This window comes from Symsagittifera roscoffensis, chromosome 5 (genome assembly GCF_963678635.1).
Source record: "Symsagittifera roscoffensis chromosome 5, txSymRosc1.1, whole genome shotgun sequence".
NCBI lineage: Eukaryota > Metazoa > Xenacoelomorpha > Acoela > Convolutidae > Symsagittifera > Symsagittifera roscoffensis.
This window is the reverse complement of record NC_087066.1, coordinates 54,639,537-54,663,960: the sequence shown is the minus strand read 5'-3', so window position 1 is coordinate 54,663,960 and position 24,424 is coordinate 54,639,537. Positions and strand designations below refer to the sequence as shown.

The 24,424-nt window shown below is 38.8% G+C and overlaps 1 protein-coding gene across 2 annotated transcripts; it reads left to right on the top strand.

Moving 5' to 3' along the window:
* The first annotated feature begins 694 nt into the window (after positions 1-694).
* On the top strand, positions 695-23,878 carry LOC134846283 (bestrophin homolog 24-like). 2 transcript variants are annotated; one of them, XM_063863571.1, is made up of 8 exons: positions 695-877; positions 9,591-9,806; positions 10,897-11,224; positions 17,070-17,287; positions 17,664-17,741; positions 18,427-18,660; positions 19,416-19,570; positions 22,783-23,877. In XM_063863571.1, the coding sequence occupies exons 2-8, from the start codon at positions 9,615-9,617 to the stop codon at positions 23,054-23,056; spliced, it is 1,479 nt and encodes a 492-aa protein (XP_063719641.1). In that variant the 5' UTR covers positions 695-877; positions 9,591-9,614; the 3' UTR covers positions 23,057-23,877. The 2 variants fall into 2 exon arrangements, with proteins under 2 accessions (XP_063719641.1, XP_063719642.1); XM_063863572.1 differs by lacking the exon at positions 9,591-9,806 and having other exon boundaries at positions 22,783-23,878.
* The last annotated feature ends 546 nt before the right edge of the window (positions 23,879-24,424 follow it).

Here is a 24,424-nt window from a genome sequence, read left to right as displayed (position 1 = left end):
GGGGTTCCTGGTGATACTGCATCGGAGAAGCGCCTTGTTCTATTCGACAAAAAGCATTTTGCTGGCTACTAGTATGATTTGCACGTGGAATGTTGCCTGCAATCAATTTGCCGCTCCTGAAGAGTCCATCTTTGGCTCAATTGGCACTACTTTGGACGTTGGAGATCCCCGACGTCAGTGGCTCCTGATGATGTTGACGTGGATGGTGGTAGTGGGGGTGATTGGGGTTTGCGTAGTGAGTTGACAGAAATATAAGTGGGAAGTTTCCCATTAAGTCTCAGATGTCTCCCCTTGTTTTCCCCTTTAAGACTGGCAGGAGAGTTTGAACTCAGCAGGGCACTGTTCAGTCTCTAAAACAAAACGTAAGACTGACACCGTTATCAAAAACAAATATACTTTGTAACGGATCTAAATATATTTTCAGGATCAACCGTATAATCTGCCTCAGCAACTCTTTTTTAATTTTCAACTTTTGGATAATATCAGCATAAATGCAGACAAATTACGTCAACAAACAATCATTCAGATTATATTACCATAAATGCTGACTGCGAAAATGAAAGCAAACCGAATATGGTCACTTAAGTAAAATAACTCCACAAAAGCAAAAAGCAAGCATGACAAAACAAGATTATGCCAATTAACCAACTTTTGGAATGTGGTTAATATCAAATATCAGACTATAAAAGAGAAGTGAAAAAGTACCAATTCATTCGCTCGTCAATTTTTTCGCTCGTCTTCTAAGCTAAAAGCAATAGTCAAAACTTGCTCAGCACTCTGTTTCTCTTATACGAGCTTTCTAAATCATTAATTCTCAGCTCCTCCCAACCCTCTGGCTAATGTGGACTTATTGGACCGACATCAATAAATCTCATCGGTGAATAAAAGACTTTAGCTGAAGAAAAAAATCCAACCTCATAAAAGACCTGTTTTTCATGTTTTGTCAACCATAGTTTTAATTTGATGATTTTATTTGTGCCTATAAATTTATATACTAGAAATAAAATAGATAATGGATCAAAGATTATTGTTCCGACTTTCCTAACGAAAGTAACGAAATATTTGTGCTAGGAGTGTGTTTTTTTTCTTCATACAAATTTCTACTTTTTAAATAGCCATTTTGACAGAATTTTTTATATCATTTAAAAGGTATTGTTGTCATGAGTTTAAATTTGATAAGATATGCTACCTGTGATAATTTTTTGTGAAGCTATTGCGATTTTTTGTCTGGAAAGTAGCGCCCTCTCCGCCTTGGTCTGAAAACTCGCGCTGTCTCCACCTCGGTCTAGAAAATCGCGCCGTATCCACCTCAGTCGCGAGGAAAATAATATTGGTCGCGCCGTCTCCACCTCGGTCTGGAAAGTCGCGCCATCTCCGCATTGGTCTGGAAAGTCGCGCCGTCTCCGCCTTGGTCTGAAAAGTCGCGCCATCTCCGCTTCGGTCTGCAAAGACGTGCTGTGTCCACCTCGGTCGCGAAAGTCTTGAAAGTGCACATTTTGGTCGCGCTGGCCAAGCCGTTCGCGCCGTTGCCTTTGGAGTCGCGCCATTTCCTGAGTCGCGCCGTATCCACCATGGTCGCGAAAGTCGCGCCGTCTCCACCTCGGTCGAGAAAGCCCTGAAAAACTTTTTTAAAGTCGCGCCGTCTCCATGTTGGTCTGGAAAGTCGCGCCGTCTCCATCTTGTTCTGGAAAGTCTGGAAATAGCTAGGTTTGGTCGCGCCGGTCACGCCATTTCCTGAGCCGCAGGGTCGCGCCATATCCGCCTCGGTCGCGAAAGTCGCGCCTTAATTTTTCGGTTGCGAAAGTCTGGAAATGGTAACTCTTGGTCGCGAGAGTCTGGACATACCAAATATGAGTCGCGATGTTTTGGTCGCGCCACCTCCGCTTCGGTCGCGATAGTCGCGATGGATCATCATGGTCGCAAAAGTCTGGAAATGCTATGTTTTGGTCACCAAAGTCTGGACATGCCTAATTTGGTCTGGAAAGTCTGGACATGCCAAAATTTTGTCGCGACAATCTGGACATGAGTCTGGGACCTCGACCCGGGTAAAGAATGCCAATTTGGCCAATTTGGGACAATTAACGCGCGATCTATTTTGCGCTATTAACGAGTGAGCGTAAATTAAAACCGTTTTAAAAATTGTTCCGAATTGGTTGAAGAAACCTCCTATTTGTCATAATTGATTTGCGTCACAAGGAACGAAATCTAATTTTTTGATTGATAAAAAAATCTCAATATCTCAATTTTGTTTAAAAAAGTTATTTAAATTGTGTTTCTTTATATTTGTTTTTTTTTCACGTTATTACTGCTCCATATAGACCTTAAAAGGCAGTCGGAACATTCAGGGCTTCGCCCTGATACGAGCAGTCTTGTTTATCTATTGAATACGAATAGGAAAGTCTTAGCAATAGATAAAAAAACCCATATTTCGATTAGCCACGATTTGGTCGATCGTATGAGTTCAGTCCCGCTAGCCAAAATAAGAGACTAACTGACAAAACTAATTTTTGAAAGAACAAAAAAGAAGGATGAAATGAGATAAAATCGACTTAGTTCGATTTTTAGAAAGGTTTCAAAACCGTAACAGGGCTCAATATGATAAATACGTGAATATGAAGAGTTCGATTAGATGCAAATTTAGGAATCCATGCAACCAAGCAAAAGATAACGTGCCAAAACTTTTCATGACGATGTAGAAAGGCTATTTAAAATGTTTCCTGTCAAGATATTGGTCGATTAACAAAAAAGAACCTTTATTCGATCGAAATGACCAATAGAAAACCTGGTGAACTTCTTCTGTGGCTCTTGTAACTTCTGCAAATCTTGACCTGTGTTTCAAGGATTAGTGACTGATTTTAAATTGTTATCGGCTTTGATGTAATGTGCCAAATTCTGTTCCGAATGATAAAAATCTCTGTTCATGTGTAGCCGCCAACAGTTTCAAGCCAAACTGACCATAGATAGGTTCCATGCTACATAGTTCAGAAGGCAATCACGTCGAAATACTGCTAATGCCTTTGATCTATATAAAAATAACAAATCATCTGTACTGAAAAGATCGTCAGGAAAAGCTTTCGGTTAGATCGCTCGCAATTGTCAAGAGCAAAGATGAACAAGACTGCTATATGGAGAATTTGGGTCTTATGCGTTAAACGGACAAAAATTAGGAAAGTAGTCAGAATTTTTATTTCAAATTGAAAACACGTAATCAGCATACAGTTACTTCAGTTATTTCATATTATACAAGCCAATCAGGATTAATCTCAGTATCAACCGAAATGAGATTTAAATTCATTAATTCTTTTTGAAATTATATCTTTATTGGCATGATAAGGGCAGTCTTTCACACTATATCACTTCAAGTTTTGTGTCTCTTCATAGTCATTCCATATTTCCTTCTCCTATTCTGTTTTTCATTGAAGTTCACCCTGGGCTCCCTGTTGGGTTCTCCCGAGTTCGATTCCCCATTTTTTGATCCACTCCTACTGCTTTGTAGCCCGTCCAACCTATCCATGATGGCCTGAGTTCGCCTCTCCATCATCGCATCTATCTTCGTGTCAAGAGTCCCAAGAGTGTGCTCTTGTTGAATTCTCAACTTCTCCATGTCGTCTCTCAATCGTAAGTCTCTTTGCTCATCTTCCCTCGTCATTCGCGACAAGTTCTTCGCCAGGTGTTCATCCGTTCTCTCCCCCAAGCGTTTTTGCTTCTACTATCTTCTTTTCTGTTGCGGTCGATCCCTTCTCGCAGATTTTCTCTCTAGACGTGGACTGCCTTTTCTAGTTCACTCATTTTTAAGGACATATGTTCATTTTGTTCTCCTATGCTGCCCAATATGTTGGTCAAGGCTTCTTCAATTGATGCTCCGTTTTCCACTAATGGCGTCACAAGTGGCGGTGTCACCTTGTCGATCCCAGGTAGCTTGGTGCTGGTCAAGATTCGGGCTTTGATTCTCTGCCTCGACGTCTTTTCATTATCAACCTCTGGATCCGCCGGTGCGTTGCGTAGCTCTGTGTTTCTATTCTCCCCACTTCGCATTTCCGAGTTCGTCATGTTGACAAAGTCTCCTGACTGGCCTGATCCGTTTGTGGTCTTGCTTATTGTCCTCACTGCACCAAATTGTTCCATAGTGCCAGTCCCTCCATCAGTGTATGCGTCTTTCTCCTGAGTCGAACTATTGACGCTGACTTGAGATCCAAAGTCATCTTGCTCGTCATCGTCTTCTTCCTCTTCCTGGGTTTCTGCTTCATCGCCTGTGCCCGTTCCCATGGTAAATGGAATGAAGTTTCTGAAAGTTTTCTTCACTTTTTCTGAAAACGATGAGGACATTGCCGATTTCTCCGTCACGCCAACCATCATGGTGTTGTCTGTGGGTGATCTTGTAGTTGCCACAATTTCGGTAGAGACGTCGGACAGCTCCGACATCTCTTCTCGGTCCAGTGTCCCGGTGGAAGGAGCAAAATCTTGGCCTTGTTCTACCGGAGTAGATTCACTCGCCAATTTTCTGTTTCCTCTGCCATTCGGTCCATGTCTCTCCTGGTTCTTATCCATGGCCTGGTCCGGATGGACCTCTACTTCTAACATTGCCTTTTGTCCTTCTGAGGACTTTTGACTCCTGGTTTCAACCATTCTGCCTAAAACTTTCTTCCCTTTGTCGGTTCGGGTTCATGTGATCCTCTCCACAAAAGGGTCGTTCATTGCTTTTCTCTGTTTCTCTGGTATGAATTTCCTGGAGCTATCATTTAGTTTAGGTATCCTTGACTTGCTTAGAATCATTTTCAATTTATCACTTCTTACTGCCTATACATTCAATTTGATTGCTAGTGTCCTTTTAGTCTGGCTACTGATAACAATAACACAACACAATAAATTCCAAAAGTTTCACTTAAAAAATGACCGCGAATCTTTGTATGTTATCACAACACAGGGTGTATACAACTTATTCACAAAAATGGATTAATAGTTGTAAGATGTGAACCTAGCACAGTATTATGATATCAATTTAAGTAAAAGATTGTGTTCTCACTGCCCATCAAGGACAGAATTTATTGATTTAAAATCAAAATGAAGAAAAATCACAATATTTTCAATAAAAAACGTATGTGTTTGTACTTTAGCCAGTCGCAATGTAATAGTCGAACTTGTTTCTAAAGAAAAAGTTTTCCCTGCTTGGTGCTACACCAAACAGACAAAACTTGAAGGCTGTAATTTTCTCAAGTGGGCGTCTATGGCACCCACCGAGTCCTGTGTTACCTATCTGCCTTTGGACTGCCCAAGCTGGACCTACTAAAATCCTCAGGGCAATCACTTTTCCCAAAAACGGTTTGCATTTCAATCCACACAAGTCAGTGACAAACTATTGTTCAATTTAAACTTAGTGTCGCGAATATCCGAGGTTAGACCTGTTTTGTTTTGGTCTGGTTTTTTATAAAAGGCAAGTTAACAGTGCAGACACTGGCTACTAGCCTGTCTCTTAAAAAACTAATACTTTTTACTATTTTCTTTTCTTTTGTCTACTTAAGTCCTGACAATTAGTACCCCTCCGGATTGGCAAAAATAGTACCCCTCCGGATTGGCAGAAACAAGACCCCTCCGGATTGGCAAAAATAGTACCCCCTCCGGATTGGCAAAAACAAGACCCCTCCGGATTGGTAAAAATAAGACCCTCCGAATTGGCAAAATTTGGACCCTTCCGGATTGGGAAGAATAGGACCCCTCCGGATTGGCAAAAATAAGACCCTTCCGGGTTGGCAAAAATAGGACCCTTCCGGATTGGCAAAATAAGACTCCTCTGGATTGGCAAAATAGAGACCATTACGGATTGGGAAAAACAAGACCCCTCCGGATTGGCAAACTTGGGACCCTTCCGGATTGGGACCCCTCCGGGTTTATAAAAATAGCTTTTCAGAGATTTTCAAAATTTTCACCCGATACCCTTCCGGATACGTTCTTCGATGCTATTATGCTGTTAGAACTAATTAGGAAGGGTGTATTCTCTTTCCCAAGACCCTTCCGGATTGAAGTTAAGCCTCTTATTTGACAATTCACCCTAACTGAGAACTGTCTTATCACTAGCTTAGTTTCGACTCGACTATGGTTTTCTGGTTCCCTTAGCCTTCCCTTTTTATTTAGAACAGCGTAAAATTGCCTTATTCTACCGTTACTACCCTTTGGATGGGGTGTATGGGCTTTCCAAAATTTTTTTTATAAATTGTGAAGGGTCTACCTTCCCCGAATTAGTGAATTTGCTAAAAACAATCTTAAAAAATTTTTACACTAATTTTTTTGAAAACTTGATACTTCTATGAATAAGCTCACCTAATTTTTGATCTAATGTTACCAAGATCAACTGGATCTGTGAGTAGTTTCAAAGTTTTTAACCAAAACGTCTTCTTTCTTAAGTCAAAAAATTTTATCTCTTATAGGTTCCGCATAACTTTTTTCACAATTCTGTTCTTTTCGACCTGAAAACTATTTATCCGAGCTCAGAAGGCCTATACTTTTCTTGTTCAAATCAAAAAACATGATCTTAAACGTTCTAGCTAAAAAAAAATTGTCAAAAACAATGCTATTTGGACCCCTCCGGATTGATGAATCCACAAAATAAACACGTTAAGTTCGATTTCTCTGTAACCCGGAAGGTTATCGGCAAACGGGTTTTAAAACTTGTCGATTCACTAGTGAACATTGTCTGGACAACAATTTTTACTGTCCTAACTCAAAAATTTCAAAAAATAATCTTATTTTGTAGCGTTCGTTTCGTTTCTTCAAAAATCAAGAAAATTCGGTTTTTGGTAGCCAATTAGTTCCAACCTTTTCCGAACTAAACTTCGCCGGTTCTACCTATTATACTAGTACAGTTACAATGTAACTCACTAATTTAGTGCTTTTTTCCGTTTCAAAAAAAATCGATATCGCTTTTTTGACCCTAAAAACCGGTCCGCTTACTGTGTTTTTCACTGAAAAACGTTATTGGAGTAATAATATAGACTGTATAAATAATAATACTAGTAATACTATACCCCTCCGGGTTTGTTTAAAATCCGAATTAGGGTGCTTAACTCGAAATTCGCAGTTCGGTGAAGGGTCACTACAGTGCAGTCACTGTCGAGCCCCCCACAGAGTAATATCTTACTTTTTGTACCCAAAGGGATACAGAACTCTAAACGATACCCCATAGTCGATCGTTGTTGTCCTTGAGCCCCTTCTTGTTGCTCCTTGAACTGCTTGCCGGATCAGTCTTCTTCTCTAATCTCGAGACCCTTTCGGATTGAGTGCAAATTAGCATTAACGTGCTTAAATACTAAAATAACCCTACAGTACAAGCAACACAAAATTTGATCGTACAGATCCTGACTGATATAAATGCCTATAACAACAATATATCTTACAACAACAAACGAGAGGGTCGGATCACATCTCGTCTGGGGTGATGATTTTTACTGATTTTATTCTTTTTTACTGTTTCTTTGTTTTTTTTTCGGTTATTTATTTGTTTTTTGTTTTTTCTTGGGTACTATACTACTGTTTGTTTGATTTCTTGTATATCTTTAAGCGTTTTTGGTCACGCACTTTTCAGGAAAGGACGAGACCGCGAATCCCTCCAGCCTTCCTGTTCCGTGAATTTTCGGTCTTAACTAGGTTAAAAAGCTATTCACGGGAATCCCGTGGTGCGTTTCCCCATTCCAAACTACCCTTCCGCCCCGACGGTTAGGGCCTTATTAAGGGCGTTATTATGAGCATCCGCTCGGCGCGGAGTGTTCGTTAACGGTTCTGCCGGTCATCATGTTAAAGAAAATAACACCCAGGAGCGCCATAAAAACATCTATGCAACATTCGCCCGGAAGTACATATCGACGGAAAATAAATCTAAGCTATGAAACGACTGGCCAGCTTCTAAACAAAGCTCTACATGCTTTTCACCGTCTCTGCCAAAGCCATTTCTTTTGGTGGTTTTTCTAACATCGGGTGGACAAAAGCGTTACTGTTTTCCGGCTTCGACCAGAACGCTCAAATTAACTTATTTATATAAAAAAAATAGTGAGCTCATGGCTGGGTCTCAGTATCCCCAGTAAAAACAGGGCTACTACGATTTCGTATTTTGTTACTGCTTTTGTTCAGTAGATAAAAGTCATCATCTCCATCGAAGATGGATCAACCCTTTCCCTCACTCCTAGCTTCTCATTATCTGAAAATGAATCGGGATGTTAATTTAATTCAATTCAGGGCATGACCAGGAATCTAAAAATTAATAAGTTTGAGTCTTGGGCCCGAGACCCCTCCGGATTCTGGAATCCTGGGAAATAGCACTATTATTTCTTTACAGAAGGCTGGACACGCCGTCCCAACACCCTTCCTTGTTCTTGTGAATTGCTCGGTAACGATTGTAGCTGCACAATCTTTATAACTCAGAGCGGTTTCTGACAATTTCCAGTCACAACTTTAATCTGTTGTTAATTTCTCGTAGTTGATTTCACTGCAACTATTGTTCTGTTTCGCCGTTTCAGTGTGTGCGAAATAATAAAAAGTTAAGTGTCGTTCTCGTCCAAATCGAAATTTGAAAAATTAGCATGTCAATTAAAACCCTTCCCGATCTGTCTAATCGTTCAAATAACGTCGCTAATCTGTTAAAACCATCAATCTTCCAGGTTAAATGTTATTTTTCTGTTCGATAAAAATTCGAATGCGAAACTGCATTTTCGTACCTTCTGGTCGAATGTCACATTTTCTGATATTTTTTAAGCTGTGTAAGAGGCTTCTTTTGATGTAATATTCTCATCAATTTTTCTGCGGTAGTTCCAGCGTAATTCATGATTATCTATAAAAAGCGAAAATCACCCATTTTTGGGTGAAAAGTTTGGCCGCAATTTTTGTAAAACAAAGTGCACCATTTCAGTTTTGGTGAAAGAAGAATCGCTCAACTATAGCAAAGGTGAATACAAACTTTCAGACTTAGTAGGAGTTTTTTGTTGTTTCCAGAAATTGTGGATGAACTTCCTTTTCCCCAAAAAACGCGGATGTAGATTTCAACCTAAATCAGAAAATGTTTAAAAAACGCGCCACAGGAAACTGCCGTCCCTGCCAGCAGTATTAGTAGAACAGACTTCTGGGATTGGCCACGGGAATGAACCCTCACTGATCAATTGAGATGAGTTTCCTGTTGGGTTGCATTGTTTGCAGAGGCACAGGATTCGCCATGTACATGGCACAAGTTCATTGTATCACATTTCTGCAAAGTTCCAATAAAGCCGAGTTAGATTGTGTTTGAGGTTTGCATAGTCATCAAATTCATTTTTTGAGAGAAAATATTGTACAGCAGTGCTGATCTGATCGCTTCCAGAAGTAATCGTCACTTTTGTACAGCCTGTGTACGATTTTTTTTTAACCAAAGCTTCCATCATTTGTTCAAGTTATAATCCGCCCCTGTGAGGACTTGAAGTCTGTTTCTGAAGTGCCATGAAGAGTAGTTTCAATGCAACTGTTCTCTGTAGTGTTTCCTGTTTCGTTATTGATTTTTCGTACCTTCAGCAAATTTTAATTTCTGAATCTGAATTTTCATTGTTTTAAGCGTTTGAATTTGAGATGATTTTCAGATATGTGATGAGCTAACTACAAAAATGCCAGTTTCATACTCTTACGAAGTCAGTAATAACAAGTTCTTCGGTCTGCTGCGAATTATTTTCAGATGGAAAGGGAGCGTATGGAGAGTTCTTTCTTTCGAGCTTTTTATTTACTTTGTTCTGTATGCTGCAGTCAGACTGGTTAAGGAACTTGTATTGACCGATAAACAAGTAGACTGGTTCGACGAGGTAAGATGTAACTTGAACTTAGTTTCGCCTATCGGCTCAAGAAATTTTTTTTATTTCTCGTGTTATACAAAAATTTTTGGTTAAGCTTAATTTTGTGTTTGGTATTATAAGTGTCAATGAACGTATTGAATACTTTTATGTAGGTCGTGTTGTTGTTTTTTCCGTCTTTAGATATGCGAGAGCTAGTGCCTAGTAATCAGGGACTAGGCTTTTTCTCGAAAACAATTTTTTTAAGACATCTTAGACCTTTTTTAAAACTTGGCCTAGAGATAACGCGGATGCCTATTTTACCCTATGGTATTTATGAAAATGGTATATTTATGGTATTTACGTCTATGGTATTTATGAAAATGAAAAAAAATGTCGGGAAAAGTTGAATTGTCGGATTTTCGTTTGTGTGTTTCTGTTTTGTCGGCTTAGTTGCCACATCGGGGAATTTTGATGTGCTTTCCTCAATTTTTCATCGTAGAGGCAAGTATTTTTTATATAATACCTTGTCGTTAATTGTCCTTGGTTTTCCTTTTTTTCGCTTAACTGTTTTCTTCGGCCTATTTTTATCGGCTTAGTTACCTAGTTTTTATCGGTTTTTACCTTATTTTTATTCGGCTTAGTCTCGCTTCAAAGGCGAAAAATGATTGATGTTTTCGGAAAATTCAGATAGTTTGTTGCAAAGATTTCTAAGCTGTAAAACTTGAAATGCTGAACATTTTTTTCATGACAATTTCTTGTGGCATTTTTTGTTTGCGGCTCAATGGGCGTCTACCGAATAGTCGGTTAAAATTAAATGCTTATTCAATACTGGTTGTTGTGTTGTTCGACAGTTTTTCTGAAATTGTTTTTATTTTTCCTCAATTTTTTTCGAATTTTGTAATTTCTACAATGAATTTACATGGAAATTGTGAAATTTGTTTTTTGTTTGCAGTCAATTTGTTACGCCTGAACAATGGCGTATATTTTCGGATCGCATTTGATGGGAAGCTTTGCTTCGCCACTGAAGAATTTGTTAAATGCGTGTAATTTTTGATATTATAAAACGTTTTCAACTGCCAGTTGGCTATGTTTTGTTAAATGAGTATAATGGTTATTTTAGTTCTGTGTCATTTTGAAGTCAAATATGGACACCATCCCGCTGGCTTTCCTGTTGGGTTTCTTCGTCAGCCAAGTATACTCAAGGTGGAATCAAATCTTCGACTCAATCCCGTGGCCGTTCTCGCTGATTGATTGGATGTGCATCACTCTTCAACTACCTAGAGATGAGCCAGATGGAAGAGAGAAACAAAGCAGGAACCAGGACGTGAAAATTGTGGTCCAAACGTGTTCGAGATATGTACATCTGAGCTTGGCAATGGTGTTACGAGACATCTGTTACCAATTCAGATCACTCATGAAAGAACGAAAACTTACCTTCGTAGATATGGGTGAGTTGAACAAATATCGGATTGAATTTGATAATTGTTACAGTTGGCAAAGGTTATCGAAAGAGAGGTGTTCTTTACCGGTTAATAGTTTGTCTAACACAAGCGCTGAATGGTTTTGACTAGAAATTCGACCATCTCCCCTTTGCTATTATTTTTTAACGTGCATGTTTTGCATATCAACCCTAAAACTTTTCTAAAACCGCTTTTTGCGCACATACCTACTAAAATTCAGGGAAAAATTGTGCGCCTAAAATATATTTTTTGGTCAAAGCTGTCCAAAAAGTGCCTAAAAACGCTTTTTTTGGTCTGTTTTTTTTTCTCGAAAAGTCGCCTGTGAAGCTAAAAATTTGGTCTTTTTAGTGCTTTGGGAGAGCTTGGAAAATCAATTTGGTTGGCCTAAACAAAAAGCAAGCTAAATTTTTAAACATTTATAAATAATGCACCCCCGCCCCCAGTAAAATCCTAGGTTTTAACCCTGGTTTTAACAATTTTATTTCGGGAGACAATTTCGACCCAATCCAGTAATTGTGATCATTTGTTGGCACTTGTGCTGCATATCATTTGCAATCAAATTGCAACTGTTGTCTGTTTTTTGATGGCGTTTGTTTGCAGATTGACAAGATACCGTAGCGCAGATGCAAATACGCGTGACTCTAAGTTTCCTTGTCTGTGGTTCGATTCCGGCACTTGAAATTTCAAAATTGTTTTTCTAATTTTTCTTTACTTTCCATGATTTTTTGAAAACATTTCGAGTTGTTTTTACCATTTTATCTGCTGTTTGCAAATTACAACTTTGTCTCTGCGTCAAAAAAGTGTTATGATGGTTTTGATCTTGTCATGTCGGGTTTGTAAGAGTTTTCCTTGAATTTTTTTGTTCTTTAGCATAAAGTTTCCTCCGTATTAAGAGGTTAAACTTGTGAAATATCAGCGTAGTAGCCTCATATTGCGCATTTGAGGGGCGAAAATTTTTGAGGAGTCGATGAAAATTGTTCCGACTCTTATATAGGTCCTGATCTTTTCTTCTTTCGTAAAATAATCTAATAACTGCAGAAAAAGCACTCATGAATGCCCTTAGGTATATGTAAATTTTTGAGCTGAATACAAGTTCATTTGCTCTTTCAATACGAAAGAGGGAATGGCGGGAAAAAGTGTGATCAGTTTTTGGTTTCGAAAATGGAATTAAGTTTTTAGATTTTCCAGCGTAATAAAAACTTAACCTAACACTCCAGTTTTCTTAAATTGAATCAATTTTATCAAAGTTCCAATCATAAACCGTTCTTGAAATTCAAAAAGCTTTTCAGTCATATGTTTTTTTCTTTGAAATTGGAAAGTTGAAGTTTTTTCAAAAAAACAAGTCAGTTTTTTTTTGTTTTTCTGCATTCATTGGCTCTTTTCCAACTGTCTGTTGGCTATGTTTTTAATTCGTTTTTGCATCGGGTCCCTAAAGTTTTGGGTACCTATATGTATCATGCTTTGCCGTTTTTTCTCTTGGCGGCAATGCGTTGCTTTTTTTTTCTCTGGCATACGAGCAAAAAAATTTGAGATTAAAAGAGAACAAACTTTGATTTTTTCGGAGGCGAGGTTTCCATTCAAGTTTTATTGATGAAGTTTTTATCCAATCTCTTTAAATACTGTTTTGATTGCGGCGTATTTTATAGTGTGATTTCATCCGCAGTACTGATAAATATAATAAAGTGCTCTTGTGCGAACTTAAATTTGGAATTCAGGAAGTTCTAATAAAGCCGTACGCAATAGCTTGACCATTTAAAAAATTCATTTTTGCAAGTTGAGTTAGTCATAATATTTTTTGTGCTTTAAGATTCTTCGACTTTCAACGTTCTTTGGATCTATATAACCTTTTTTAATACCTGGGCTGTATACTCGAAGGTTCTTAGAGTTCTCAGCAAGATGTCACGGGATAAAGATGCTTTCGGGACGAAGAAATTTTTGGTTTTCAACTGAGCAATTGAGCGAATATTTTCTTCGCAGTTTTGACATTTCCTCTGCAATTATTTAAGATAAAGGGCTGAAGTTTTGACACAGTCAGGACATGAATTGAAGAAAACTAGTCAAATGTTGCTTAGAAAGCATTTAGAGTATGTCATTGCTTCTATGGAAACAATACAATAGAAAAGCTGTTTCTAAAATTCGGGAAAGATAACAATCAAGATTTATGTTGCTTTGAGAATTTTCTGTTGCGTGGGCAGCAGTGGTTACGATATTGAAGCGTCTGAATTGCCAGCAGAAGGTTTGCTCGATTCTGGCGTCGACAAATTTTAGATCTTTCTTTGGCTCTTGTCTCAACTCCTCCTCCTCCCCCCCCTTACTTTTCAAGTTTTGCTTTTCAGTTGTCTAACGTGTTATTATGGCTGAAAGCGTGATGTTACGATGTAAAGTAAGTTTGTTCACCATGCAAAATTTCTTTACATGGTCACATTCTTCTTTACATCTTTACATTCTTCACATTAGCTTTCCAAAGAACGCTTTCGAGTCCATAAATACAAATTCTTTGTATTGTTTTCAAAAATGTTTAAAGAACTAAAGCACTTCTTAAACTAGTTGTTATTTATGACCAATTAACGCTCCCGAAGCAATATTTTTGAGAGTTGGTCCAACCAGGTCATTTTGAACAATTTCAAGCCTGTGTAAAAATTTCAACACCTTATTTAAAGTATTTGCCCAGAAATGTCCCGTGACTATATAAGTTTTCTACCTGTAGTTTCCTACATTCGACTTATTCAATTTTCTGCCAATTGTGTCAAGTTCATATATTTAAACCGGCTAACTTAAGGGGTCTAGGACTAAATCCCCCAGGATAAAATCCCCCAGGATAAAATCCCACCGGATATAATCCCCCAGGACTAAATCCCCCGTAGGACCAAATCCCCCTAGGACAAAATCCCCCAGTTTCTAGTCTAAAATCCCCCACATTCGAATTCAACAAAACAGCGACACTAAAACTTGAATTAAAAGATGAAAGATAATTAACAGAAAAGAAGTAGATAGATTAAAGACTAAAAACTAAAAGGACAAGTTAACAGCTATGGCTTTAAGATAATCCAACTCCTTGTAGTTAGCGGCAGAGCATACAATTCTCTTTATCCTCCCAAAATTATCCTCTTTCCTTGTATGGACTTTCTTGCCGAGCTGCATTTGAGCAAAACTGAACGATTGCAGTGATTGCTGCCTCTGAATTGCCTCAATGAACTTCCAAATGTCAGGATTTGACATTTGGAGCATAGATTCGAATCCACGGTGGAATCCTTCAAGGGCATTGTTTGTTCTGGGGAGGTCGTCAATGGTCCTGAAGTAAACGTTCCACATATCCATGTCGAATCGCGATTTCCGTCTCGTCGAGTTTCGCATTTCTTTGCCAACAAAGGTGTCCTCAAAATAATTCTTGATGTCGTCAGGAATGTGGCAAGTTACTAGTATTTGCTTATACCAGGCTTCTACATGTAAGGGTGGGGCAAACGCAAGAGCAGCTAAAAGACGTATAGCTAGGTTAAAGTCTTTGTCCTCGCGATACTGAACTGCATAACCAAATTCGAGTATCTTTCTGTAAATGGCTTGCGAGAAGTGAAAGAAACAACCTTTGATTTCTTTGTCTGGAAAGTTGTCACCCACAGAATTAATGCAAGCCATTTCAAAGTCCATCATGATTGAACTGGGGGGGACGATATCTGCTTTCAAGTTTGACCAGAAAGCGTTGTACGTTTCTTGTCGTTTATCGGGGAGCAGGGCATAGATACACGGAAAAGTTGTTCCATCTACGAAGCAGCGGACAGTGTATACTTGGTAGAAGTTATCAGGGCAGCTTTTAAAGGTTCCATCGATGAACCAGTTTCCATACGAGTTTAAGATTTCGATATTTTTGTTGGTTGCGAACACCAAATAACGTTTACCTGTTCCCGGAACTGTCGAATCTTCCAGAAGAAAATCGAATTCTGTTGGGATCGGTGGCTGGCTACGGTTTTCATGTCGGATTCTTCTTATCCTTCGTTTGAGGCGAGGCACCACCGGCATCTTCGATGAGCATTCTGGTGTGGCTTTCGCCAGGGCATTTGACAGCACCTTTTGTGTCGAAGAGTCGGTGCAAGCCGCTGCGTCCGCTTTGATTTGCTCGTTAAGTGTATACGTTTCCATTAAGGCGTAGTCTGGGCCGTGTGTGTGTTCATGTGGCGACTATTTGAGGAATTCGCCCTTTGAAGTCCATATGCTTGCCTTACATTGTTTCTTTGATCGCCGCAACTCGCACTCCCACTGAATAGAATTGACTAACTCTCTTTTCTTATAGTAAGCGTAGTTATTGTGAAGCGCTTTCTGGCCCCCTTTGTTGCTTAACACAAATTTGACTTTATTATTTTGCATTGTAATTGTTTTGAATGAGTCGGTAGTTAACAAAATGCACGTGTTTTACAAACTAAACAAAATTTTGCGTCAAGAAGCAAACGTTTAATTGCTAATGGGGGGATTAAATTGCGACCACGCAAATTGGTATCACACCTGTTTCACTAATCGTTTTGCTGGGACTATATCGGGTGTTAATTTGTTTATCAGCCAACATAAATTAACGTTAAATTAAGTTCAAAATCATGTTCAAAATTTCGGACCCCCCAAAATCAACATTCCTTGATCCTAGAGGTCTGAAATTTTGACACAATAAAGAAGATGGTTTTCTAGGAATCGGGGACTTCCTTTCACACCATCCCGCACCCCCACCTTAGTGGAAGCGCGGGATTTTTTACCCCTAGGGGTAAATTTAACAGACCTTTACATTGATTGCACAAAATGTCATATTTGGGATTCGAACTCACGCTGAAGGAATCAACATTGTTTTCCATTCACTTGTCGTACTGACTGTGCCACGTGGCTTATTAATTTTTGCAATCGAAGCTCATTCTTATAGGAAGTCAACTGAATGCTGGAATCTTAAAGTTGCTAAAAAGTCACGTCAAAATGGCGATGCATGTATAAATGGAAGTCAGTTCAAAATGGAATCAATAGAAACATGAAATTATATAATGTGTACAGTTTGATTTCCATTATAGTGAATAAAATATGGGGGATTTTGTCCTAGAGGGATTCGTTCCTATGGGGGATTTAGTCCTGTGGGATTATATCCGGTGGGATTTTATCCTGGGGGATTTAGTCCGCGAGCGTAACTTAAGGTGTATATCATCAGGAAATTGTCTTACGGTCCACTTAAATGGTCCAGTTTATTGAGCGAAGTTTTTATTAGTAAAAAGTTACTTTTTGCTATCTTTGTTCTTCAGAAATTGAATTTAGTTTATATTAATTCCACTCTTATGCTTTTGTTATTAAGTTTATTCGAATGTCTTTGAGTTTAGGGCAGCATCCTGCAATCCAAATGGATTCGTTCGCTGTCCTCTCCGAGTTAGCTTAAAAAAGTTTAAATTATATTTGGTTAATATGCCGTTTTGTAACAACGAGAAATTAATTCTTCTTCTACAAATCATCATAGAACTACGATCCTAAAATGAAATCCAGGCACTATATTTTGTTTTCAGCAGATCCCTTAAAATCATTTCCGAGTTAGCTCTCTTAGCTACTAAGTCTCTTTGGTATATAAAACAAGGACTTATTACATGTATGCATCAAAATTAGCCAAAAAGAAAAAATTAACGTTAGGTCTGGCAAGTGACTGAGTACAGTACACAGTGTTTACAGCTATTTTCAGCGGTACTATTTACTTTTTTCATCAGATTGATAGGAAACATTCTCCGATAAATTGTTCGTATGAAACAATTCAGATGTAATTTAATGAGGGCTTTCTGTCTTTTTTGCAACGAAACTAAGCTTTTGGACATATTTTTGTTGTTAGGTCTGGCAAGTGACTTTGAGATGCGACAGCTGTACAGTACACAGGAGTTGATGCCACATGAGTTGGAGAAGCTCAAGTGGCCGAAGGGGAAAAATGAGGAAAAGAGGACAGCGAGCTGGAACTGGTGGCTGCCTTGTGCATGGGCCACCAGACTCATCAGGGACGCCTACGACAGGGGCTTCGTCGACAACAAAGAGAACATGGCACTAGTTTACCAGGTTAATTGCAGTCCCAATTAAACATTACAGCGCTGATCTCGCATAAATATCCATGCGTTAATAATTCCTTTTTTGGTACCGCGACAACTCGCAACAGAAGACAAGCCGCAACAAATTACAACTTGCAAAATTTAGGAAAGCGACAACTAGAAAAGTTTGAAAGATAATTTATAAGTTAAGAAATTTTGTTTAAGGTAGCCAGTGTGCAGCGAGTATATTGCGAGTTGTCTTTTAATGCGAGTTGTCTTTTGTTGCGATTTGTGGCATTACGCCTTTTCCATCGGCTAATCATTCATTGTGTTAGTAGCTACTGTTTGATCGGCAAATTATTAGCAGAGATGTTTTAATTAATTTGTGTGTGTGTGTGTGTTTGCAGAAGATACACGACTACAAGGCACTCCTGGGAGGTCTGATTGCCTATGATAGTATCCCGGTGCCATTGCCATACACGCAGGTCAGTGCTGTTGTACGAAGAGATTTTCGAATTGATTTGACGTTGTTTGTCCTCCGAAAGAAAGCTTGCGAAATAGCCTGTTTTTCATGTCCCATTTATTGTTTATCGATTTCCGGGTATGAGTGTTTTGAAATGCTTGTGAACTTTATTTTCAAACCTGGACGTCACCGACAATTTGTTTTAAATAATGATGTCTATGACAAATGAAGTTATTAATGCTTTGGATATCTTTATCGAAAGTAGATTACTAAATATATACTGACGAGACGAGAAAAATTTGGCAGAAGGATTGAAGCGAATATTCATAGAAACCGGTTGTAGATCAAGTACCACAAAATGAATTGACTACAATGATTTCAGAGAACAAATTTAAAAAATATATTTCAAGAAATAATCCCACTTGATTTAGACCCAATTGTCTTGCCATAGAGACAATTTCTTCTATTTTCGAACCCGAATCGCGACTGAAATGGCTTCAATTTGATACCACGATGTACGAGATTTCTTTGAGTTGACTGTAAAAAATCACTTTTCGTTAAGGGGGTGGTCGGAGCAATAAGTATTCATAAAAAAAGTAAGGAACAGCGTTTGATGATCAGTTTGTCAAATAAGTGATTTTTTTTTTACAGATTGTGCGATCGTTTCTTGAACTAATTGAAAGTTTAATTGTGAGTGAATGATTTAGGTAGTGTCTATCGGAGTGTACACGTATTTCTTCCTGGCCCTGTTCGCCTATCAGAATGTGACGAGTGTGAGTTCGGACAGTGGTTATGACAGGTACTTTGTGCCCTCCACTCTCCTCCTCCAGTTCCTCATCTACTACGGGTGGTTCAAAGTGGCAGAAGTGCTTCTCACTCCTTACGGCAGGGATCTGGACTACAACTACGACATGGTTGGATACTTCGCACTTCATTTAGAGGTAACCTATACTTAAAAATACATGCGCTCTGATGATAATGATAAATTTATTGATAAGATGATAATGATAACTGAAGCGAGGTTGTTTTTAACCCAGGTAAAGGCCGCAGTAGATCTCTCTCTCTCTCTCTCTCTCTCTCTCTCTCTCTCTCTCTCTCTCTCTGTAGAAGTTTAAGAAGTTTTTGTTTTAATTTCCCAGTTTTCAGCAGAAGATCTCTGTGATGATATCAAAGTCGCTGCAGGCCTCTGACAATTTTTCGAGAAGGCCGCTTTAGGCCTCTACCCGAGTCTTTCGAGTTACTTCACGATGAAACCAGATAAACTACACTATGACGGTGAAAATCGAGTATTTGATGTGATGGAACAATCTGCAGAAGAAAGTTATTCCGGACCACCTTCGAATTCCAGATGAGGGTGCAAAACAATGATAATGATGATGATGATGATGATGTATCAGCAGACCTTGAGGACCGATAGTGCAGTGGTTACGTCTCCGCTGTTCAATCCGAATGTCGCTGGTTCTAGGGTCACCATGATCTGTGCTCGTTGCTTTAGGTTGGGCAACATTCTCCTGCCCAGAAAAAAAGCGTGTAATTCTTAAATCCGCCTCAAAAGCGGCGACCAGCTCGTTTGTTGGTCTTTTCTCTTTTAGATAATATTTGCCCGAGAAGATCTAACGTGGGAGAATGCGTTTAACTGTTTATTCTATACTATGATGACTAATGTATGTTTGCATTTGTGCGTTGTGTGTTTTAGCAGTCTAGAGCTCACGTGGAGTACTCGTACGACATGGAGACCTTTCTGAGAGAGGATCCTCACAGCATCACTCGACTGGCCAGGGTGCCCAGGGAAGACTTGTTCGTCACACACATCGAGAGCCACATGTTCGGCTCACTAGTCGACGGAATAGTGTAAGTTTATTAAGTGCTAATGAACTAAATGGGGCTCTTTACAACTCCCATCCCCCTCACATTCGAACTCCATTTTTGAAAAACTAATTTCAGGTTCTCATAATGTAATAAAATTTGCATGGTGAACAAACTAACTATAGTGAACACGTTTGTTCTCCATACCTTACTTCGTAACATCACGCGTTGAGCCGTAATAGCACGTAAGACAATTGAAAAAATAGAAAATGTGAAATGTGGGGGGAAAGTGGAAAAGAGCCCTAAGTGGTTTATCAGATATTAGGTCTTTGTTATTTTCCGTTAAAAATTGTTCACGCTCAAAGTTAATTTTCCGCGATTTGACACTTGATTTTTTTCAAGTTCAACTCGAATTCATTTGTTAAAATAGAGGCAGATCATGCTCTCCAACAGCAGAATGCACATGGCGAGTTTTAGTTTTAAAATAATGGACTTTTTTAAATTTCTCAGCGGACTAAAAATGCATCCTGGCCCAGTGTTTATCATAAAAGATCTGAAACGTGATATATTTCTCCAAAATTCGGAAGTGTATATCTCGTAAATTTTCTCAAGAATGATTTGACTCATTTCACGTACGAATATTAGTCACGATTTTTTGCGTGGTGGATAATTGGTATTTCCTTAGAAAATTGTTTTCAATTTGGTCTTGTCGAAGACTCACACTGCCCCCTGTTGGTAGAAGGGGCATGATTCCAGTAACTGAGTCCGCCAGAGTTTCTCTTGTCGTCGTCCGTTTTCGTGAAACTTGAAGCCTTCAAACGGGGTAATGCTTTAAAAGCATGCAGTGCTATGGTTTGAAATTACTCATTTATTCGGTATCAGTGAACCTCTTCCGAGGGAAAGTAGTGAATGAACACTCTTAGGCTAAAAGCCTGTGATCAGTTTTAATAGCTTGCTCAATTTATGATCTTGTAATATATTATTCAGTCCGAGGAAGTTAACCACTTCAACGGGACTGGGCGATAAGTGAGAGTGAAATCAATGGTGTTGTATGTAAGTTACAAGAGAATAGGTGGTTAGTGTCATTGGGAGCGTTAAAGCACTTGGGACGTTTGTCTGGTGTTTTTGTGTCTAATCGGTTAAGGTAAGACTTATTAAACAGAGGAAATAGCCAGAGCGAAATTGTGCCAAGCTGCAGCGGGCCTTGCGGTCAAGTTTCAGTGAAGAAGTGGATATTGGGGTGTTGCATAATTTGCAAGTTCTGAGTTGGAGACCTGTTTGATGTGGGTAGACACTGATCGTGTGTGTAGGACTTTTTGCACGCACTCTATGTACTTTTTTCATAATTGGTTTCGATCGGTTGGAATCAAATCAGGGGTGCGGCGTTGAACTGTCTGTTGGTTTAACTTCTGAGGGGGATGCTTCAATGATTTTTCGCTTGATTTACTTATTCAACTCGCAGCTGAAGAATTATTGCAAGGAGATGAGTTTCATCATTGGGTTATTGGGAGTATTTGCCATTCTGTGCGTGAAGTTTGTTTTTATTCTGGTACAACCAGTACTTATGGCGGAATTTTGCACAGGCTGTAATTTCTGGTTAGAAGTGTTACCTGTCATCTGGAGTTCGGAAGTTCCAAATGGGACAAAGTGTTATTTTCTCCTATTATAAGTCACGCGGAGTTGTTTTGAGACTGTTAAATGAGGCTGCTAAGTGTTAGGGGTCTGAGAATCGGGGTGAGATTGAGGAAAAAAACGTTTGCAAAGGAAATTTTTGTTATAATGTTCATGGTTTGTAATTACAGGGGCGATGATACAGTGAAGACTAAAATTTCGTTGGTGATGTTTGCGGAAAGAGCGAAGGAAATGACTCCGCTTTCTCGGTCTATGCGAATTATTTTAGTGTAATTTCCGAGGTATTGGCTGTTTCTGTTGCAATTGAGCTTGTTTCTTTTTTGCAGAGCGGCATTGTGAATTTTGTTAGTAGCAAGTTAGAGGGCAAGCTCTTTTGCCTGTTCTCCGTAGCCGATGCGTTTAATGAGTTTTATTGGGGTTCAATGGATTGAATCCGGGGTCGAGTTATTCTGAGACTCACGGTTTTTGTTTCTGGGCTCATAGGGGCCCGGTAAATACTCGATGTTTTAAGCGACGAGGTTAGATACAAATTGCTGGGATTGGGAATGGAGTTGTTTAAACTGTGGCTAGTAGAAGTGTTTCTGGAAGAAGTGCTGGGTGTAGGTGATCCGTGGTTAGCCATGGGGTAGTCTAGAGTTGGGACTGAACTTTGAGTGTATATATACAGGTAATAGTTTCAGGTGGTAACAGTTTACATAGTAGAAGAATTTTTGGTGATGGTAGATGGATTGCAGTCCACTACATTTAAATGGATCCAGCACCAGCATTGGTACCATACACTTTCTTGCCTGCATTATTATATGGTTCTATTTAAATGTGTGTCCCTGGTTGCCACGAAGTATAACGAGTGCTCAAGCGAGTTCTAATTACACTCTTCTCAAAAACAGTATTTTGCTGTGCACTGCCCATTTTGGAAGGCGGGGAGGGGTGGTGGGGGGATATGGGGGGTTGTGTTGTTGCGTGTAGTACAGGTTTTAGAGTTCCGATTCTTGCAAGTGTCCTCGTTAGAACCCTTTTACACCACACTTAATGGTTCTGAATGGAAATTTTCATTTCATTTTTACATTTTTTTTTCGGTCTGATTTCGAATCAGTATTTAAAGCAGTTAAGCATGACACTGATAGATCTTCAGTATGATTTTTTTCCTCTTTCCAACTATTCAACTTCCAAAATTTGCACAATGAGAATAGAGCGATTTTTTAAAATAGTCCCTCAAAATGTATGTGATAGCGTATAAATTATTTTCAGAAGTATTGTTCATTCAAACGTAAGTGTGCTTGAGCTTTTGAGCTGGAGCTATTCTTTACGGGTATATTTATGGATCATTTTACAAGTAAGGGTTGTTCCGACCGGTTGATATGGTTTGGGCCAAGTAATTTTAACTCAAAGTCAGCATCGGCAAAGAAATCAAGAGCTTCGAGTGACATATCACATCGAGACGCTCGCAGTCATTGGTAGAATGGTTTTTGTTTTAAAATTGATGTGAGTATTGCGTAATGTAAGCAAAGTTTTTCGTTTTCCCGATACTATTTTTGCGACGTCAAGTTTGGTCGGAACAATCTGTGCTAATTACACAGCAACAGCAAATTGTTGCTCTTTTTTTCTGTGATTATTCAATTTTTCAGAGATATTCCCGGCTTCATCATGGACACCTCGGTCACCCTATGGAAGCTGCCCAAGTCGGTGTGGAATAACAACCTGACTTCGAACAGACAGAAAAACCAGGGAAGCAACAAGGGTCAACCAGGCCCCAGTGGCAGTGGCAGTCATGCTATTAAAGATAATGCAAGTGACCCACAAATAGTCTACATTAAGAACACACACGCTAACTCGGGAGCTCTCGACGGGAGAGGAGACGATGATCACGCGACTGTTAACATTGCACAAGAGTCTATTTGATTTTTCTGTCTACTTCATATCATGTTTATTAGCTCTTTTTCTCTTTCGCTTTTTGAAGCTCGGGTTCGCTGTTATACGGTTAATGCCGAATTGTTGGCAATATCTTTTTCGGTCAACAAATATGAAAGAAGTTAGTTAACCTAAGACTGCTCATTTCGACGTCGGGTTTCATTTTCTCACTGATTTTCACACGTAAAAATTGTCTACAAAAAACGTACTTGCCTAAAATGATATTGTTTTTGACCTATTGCTCACGGTCATCTATATTGCCAACAATTTGGCTTTAAATATAAAAAAAAGTTAAATGCCGCCAACTGAGGAGTGCTTGCTTTCAAGGTAAATTACTCATACCAGTAGACAGAATGCGCAAAAATAGTGTTAGCCAATCAAAAATGAGTAATTAGGAATCTGAAAGAAATAAGCTGCAAAATCATTCAGTTTCAGACGATATGAGGTATATTTTTTGATTGGGAATTTTCGCGCATTGTGTTGTTTGAGAATAAAACCCCGTGTTCCATTTGCTAGTTTGTTAATTAATTGATTGAAATATTTTATCTGCTAGGAAAGTGTTCAACGTTTAGCCAGAGAGCCAGTTAACTAAGGTTTTAATTATTCCTTTTAATGTTTCGGATTCGTTGCCTTCTGGTTCAGGCTTCAAAATGGCTGGAACTGGCTATTAAATTTATTGCCAAGTTCCACGGACCCAAGCTGGAAAACACTTATTTGTTCTGCCATTTTTCTCGGATATGTTTGTCCAAAAATTCGACTCAGGGTTTCCGACTGAGTGCCAGACTCTTCAATCGTGCCGATATTAAATCAAAAATGATTAGACCAAAAAGTTGTATATATAAATAATTTTATATATTTCACGCTCTTTATGTGAGCTTATTATGAGTAATGACTGTTGTGAAGACTCTTATACAGGTCTTGGATTTTTTTTTTGGGAAAAAGTCTTAAAATGCTCTAATAACTACAGATGTGCATTCATTCATAGTAATGCATTTATGAATGCACTTGGGTACATATACAATTTTTGAGTTCAATTGTCATTTATGTGCTGAAAGTTACGTAAATAGTACTCTCCAAATACGAACATAGAAATGGCGCAAAAATCATGAACGATTTCTAGTTTCCATAGTGGAATTTAATTTTTTGACTTCCAGCGGAATAAAAACTTACCTATTGATCCAATTTTCTCAAGTTGGGCTAATGTAATCAAAAAAGCGCCAATCATAAATCATTCTAGTTATTCCAACAGCTTATAGGGCATCAAATTTTATCTTTGAAATTCGAAAGTTGAGATTTTTTAAAAGTCAGTGTTTTTTTATCTGTTTACTTGCGTTTAGTACTTTAGTTGGCTATGTTTAT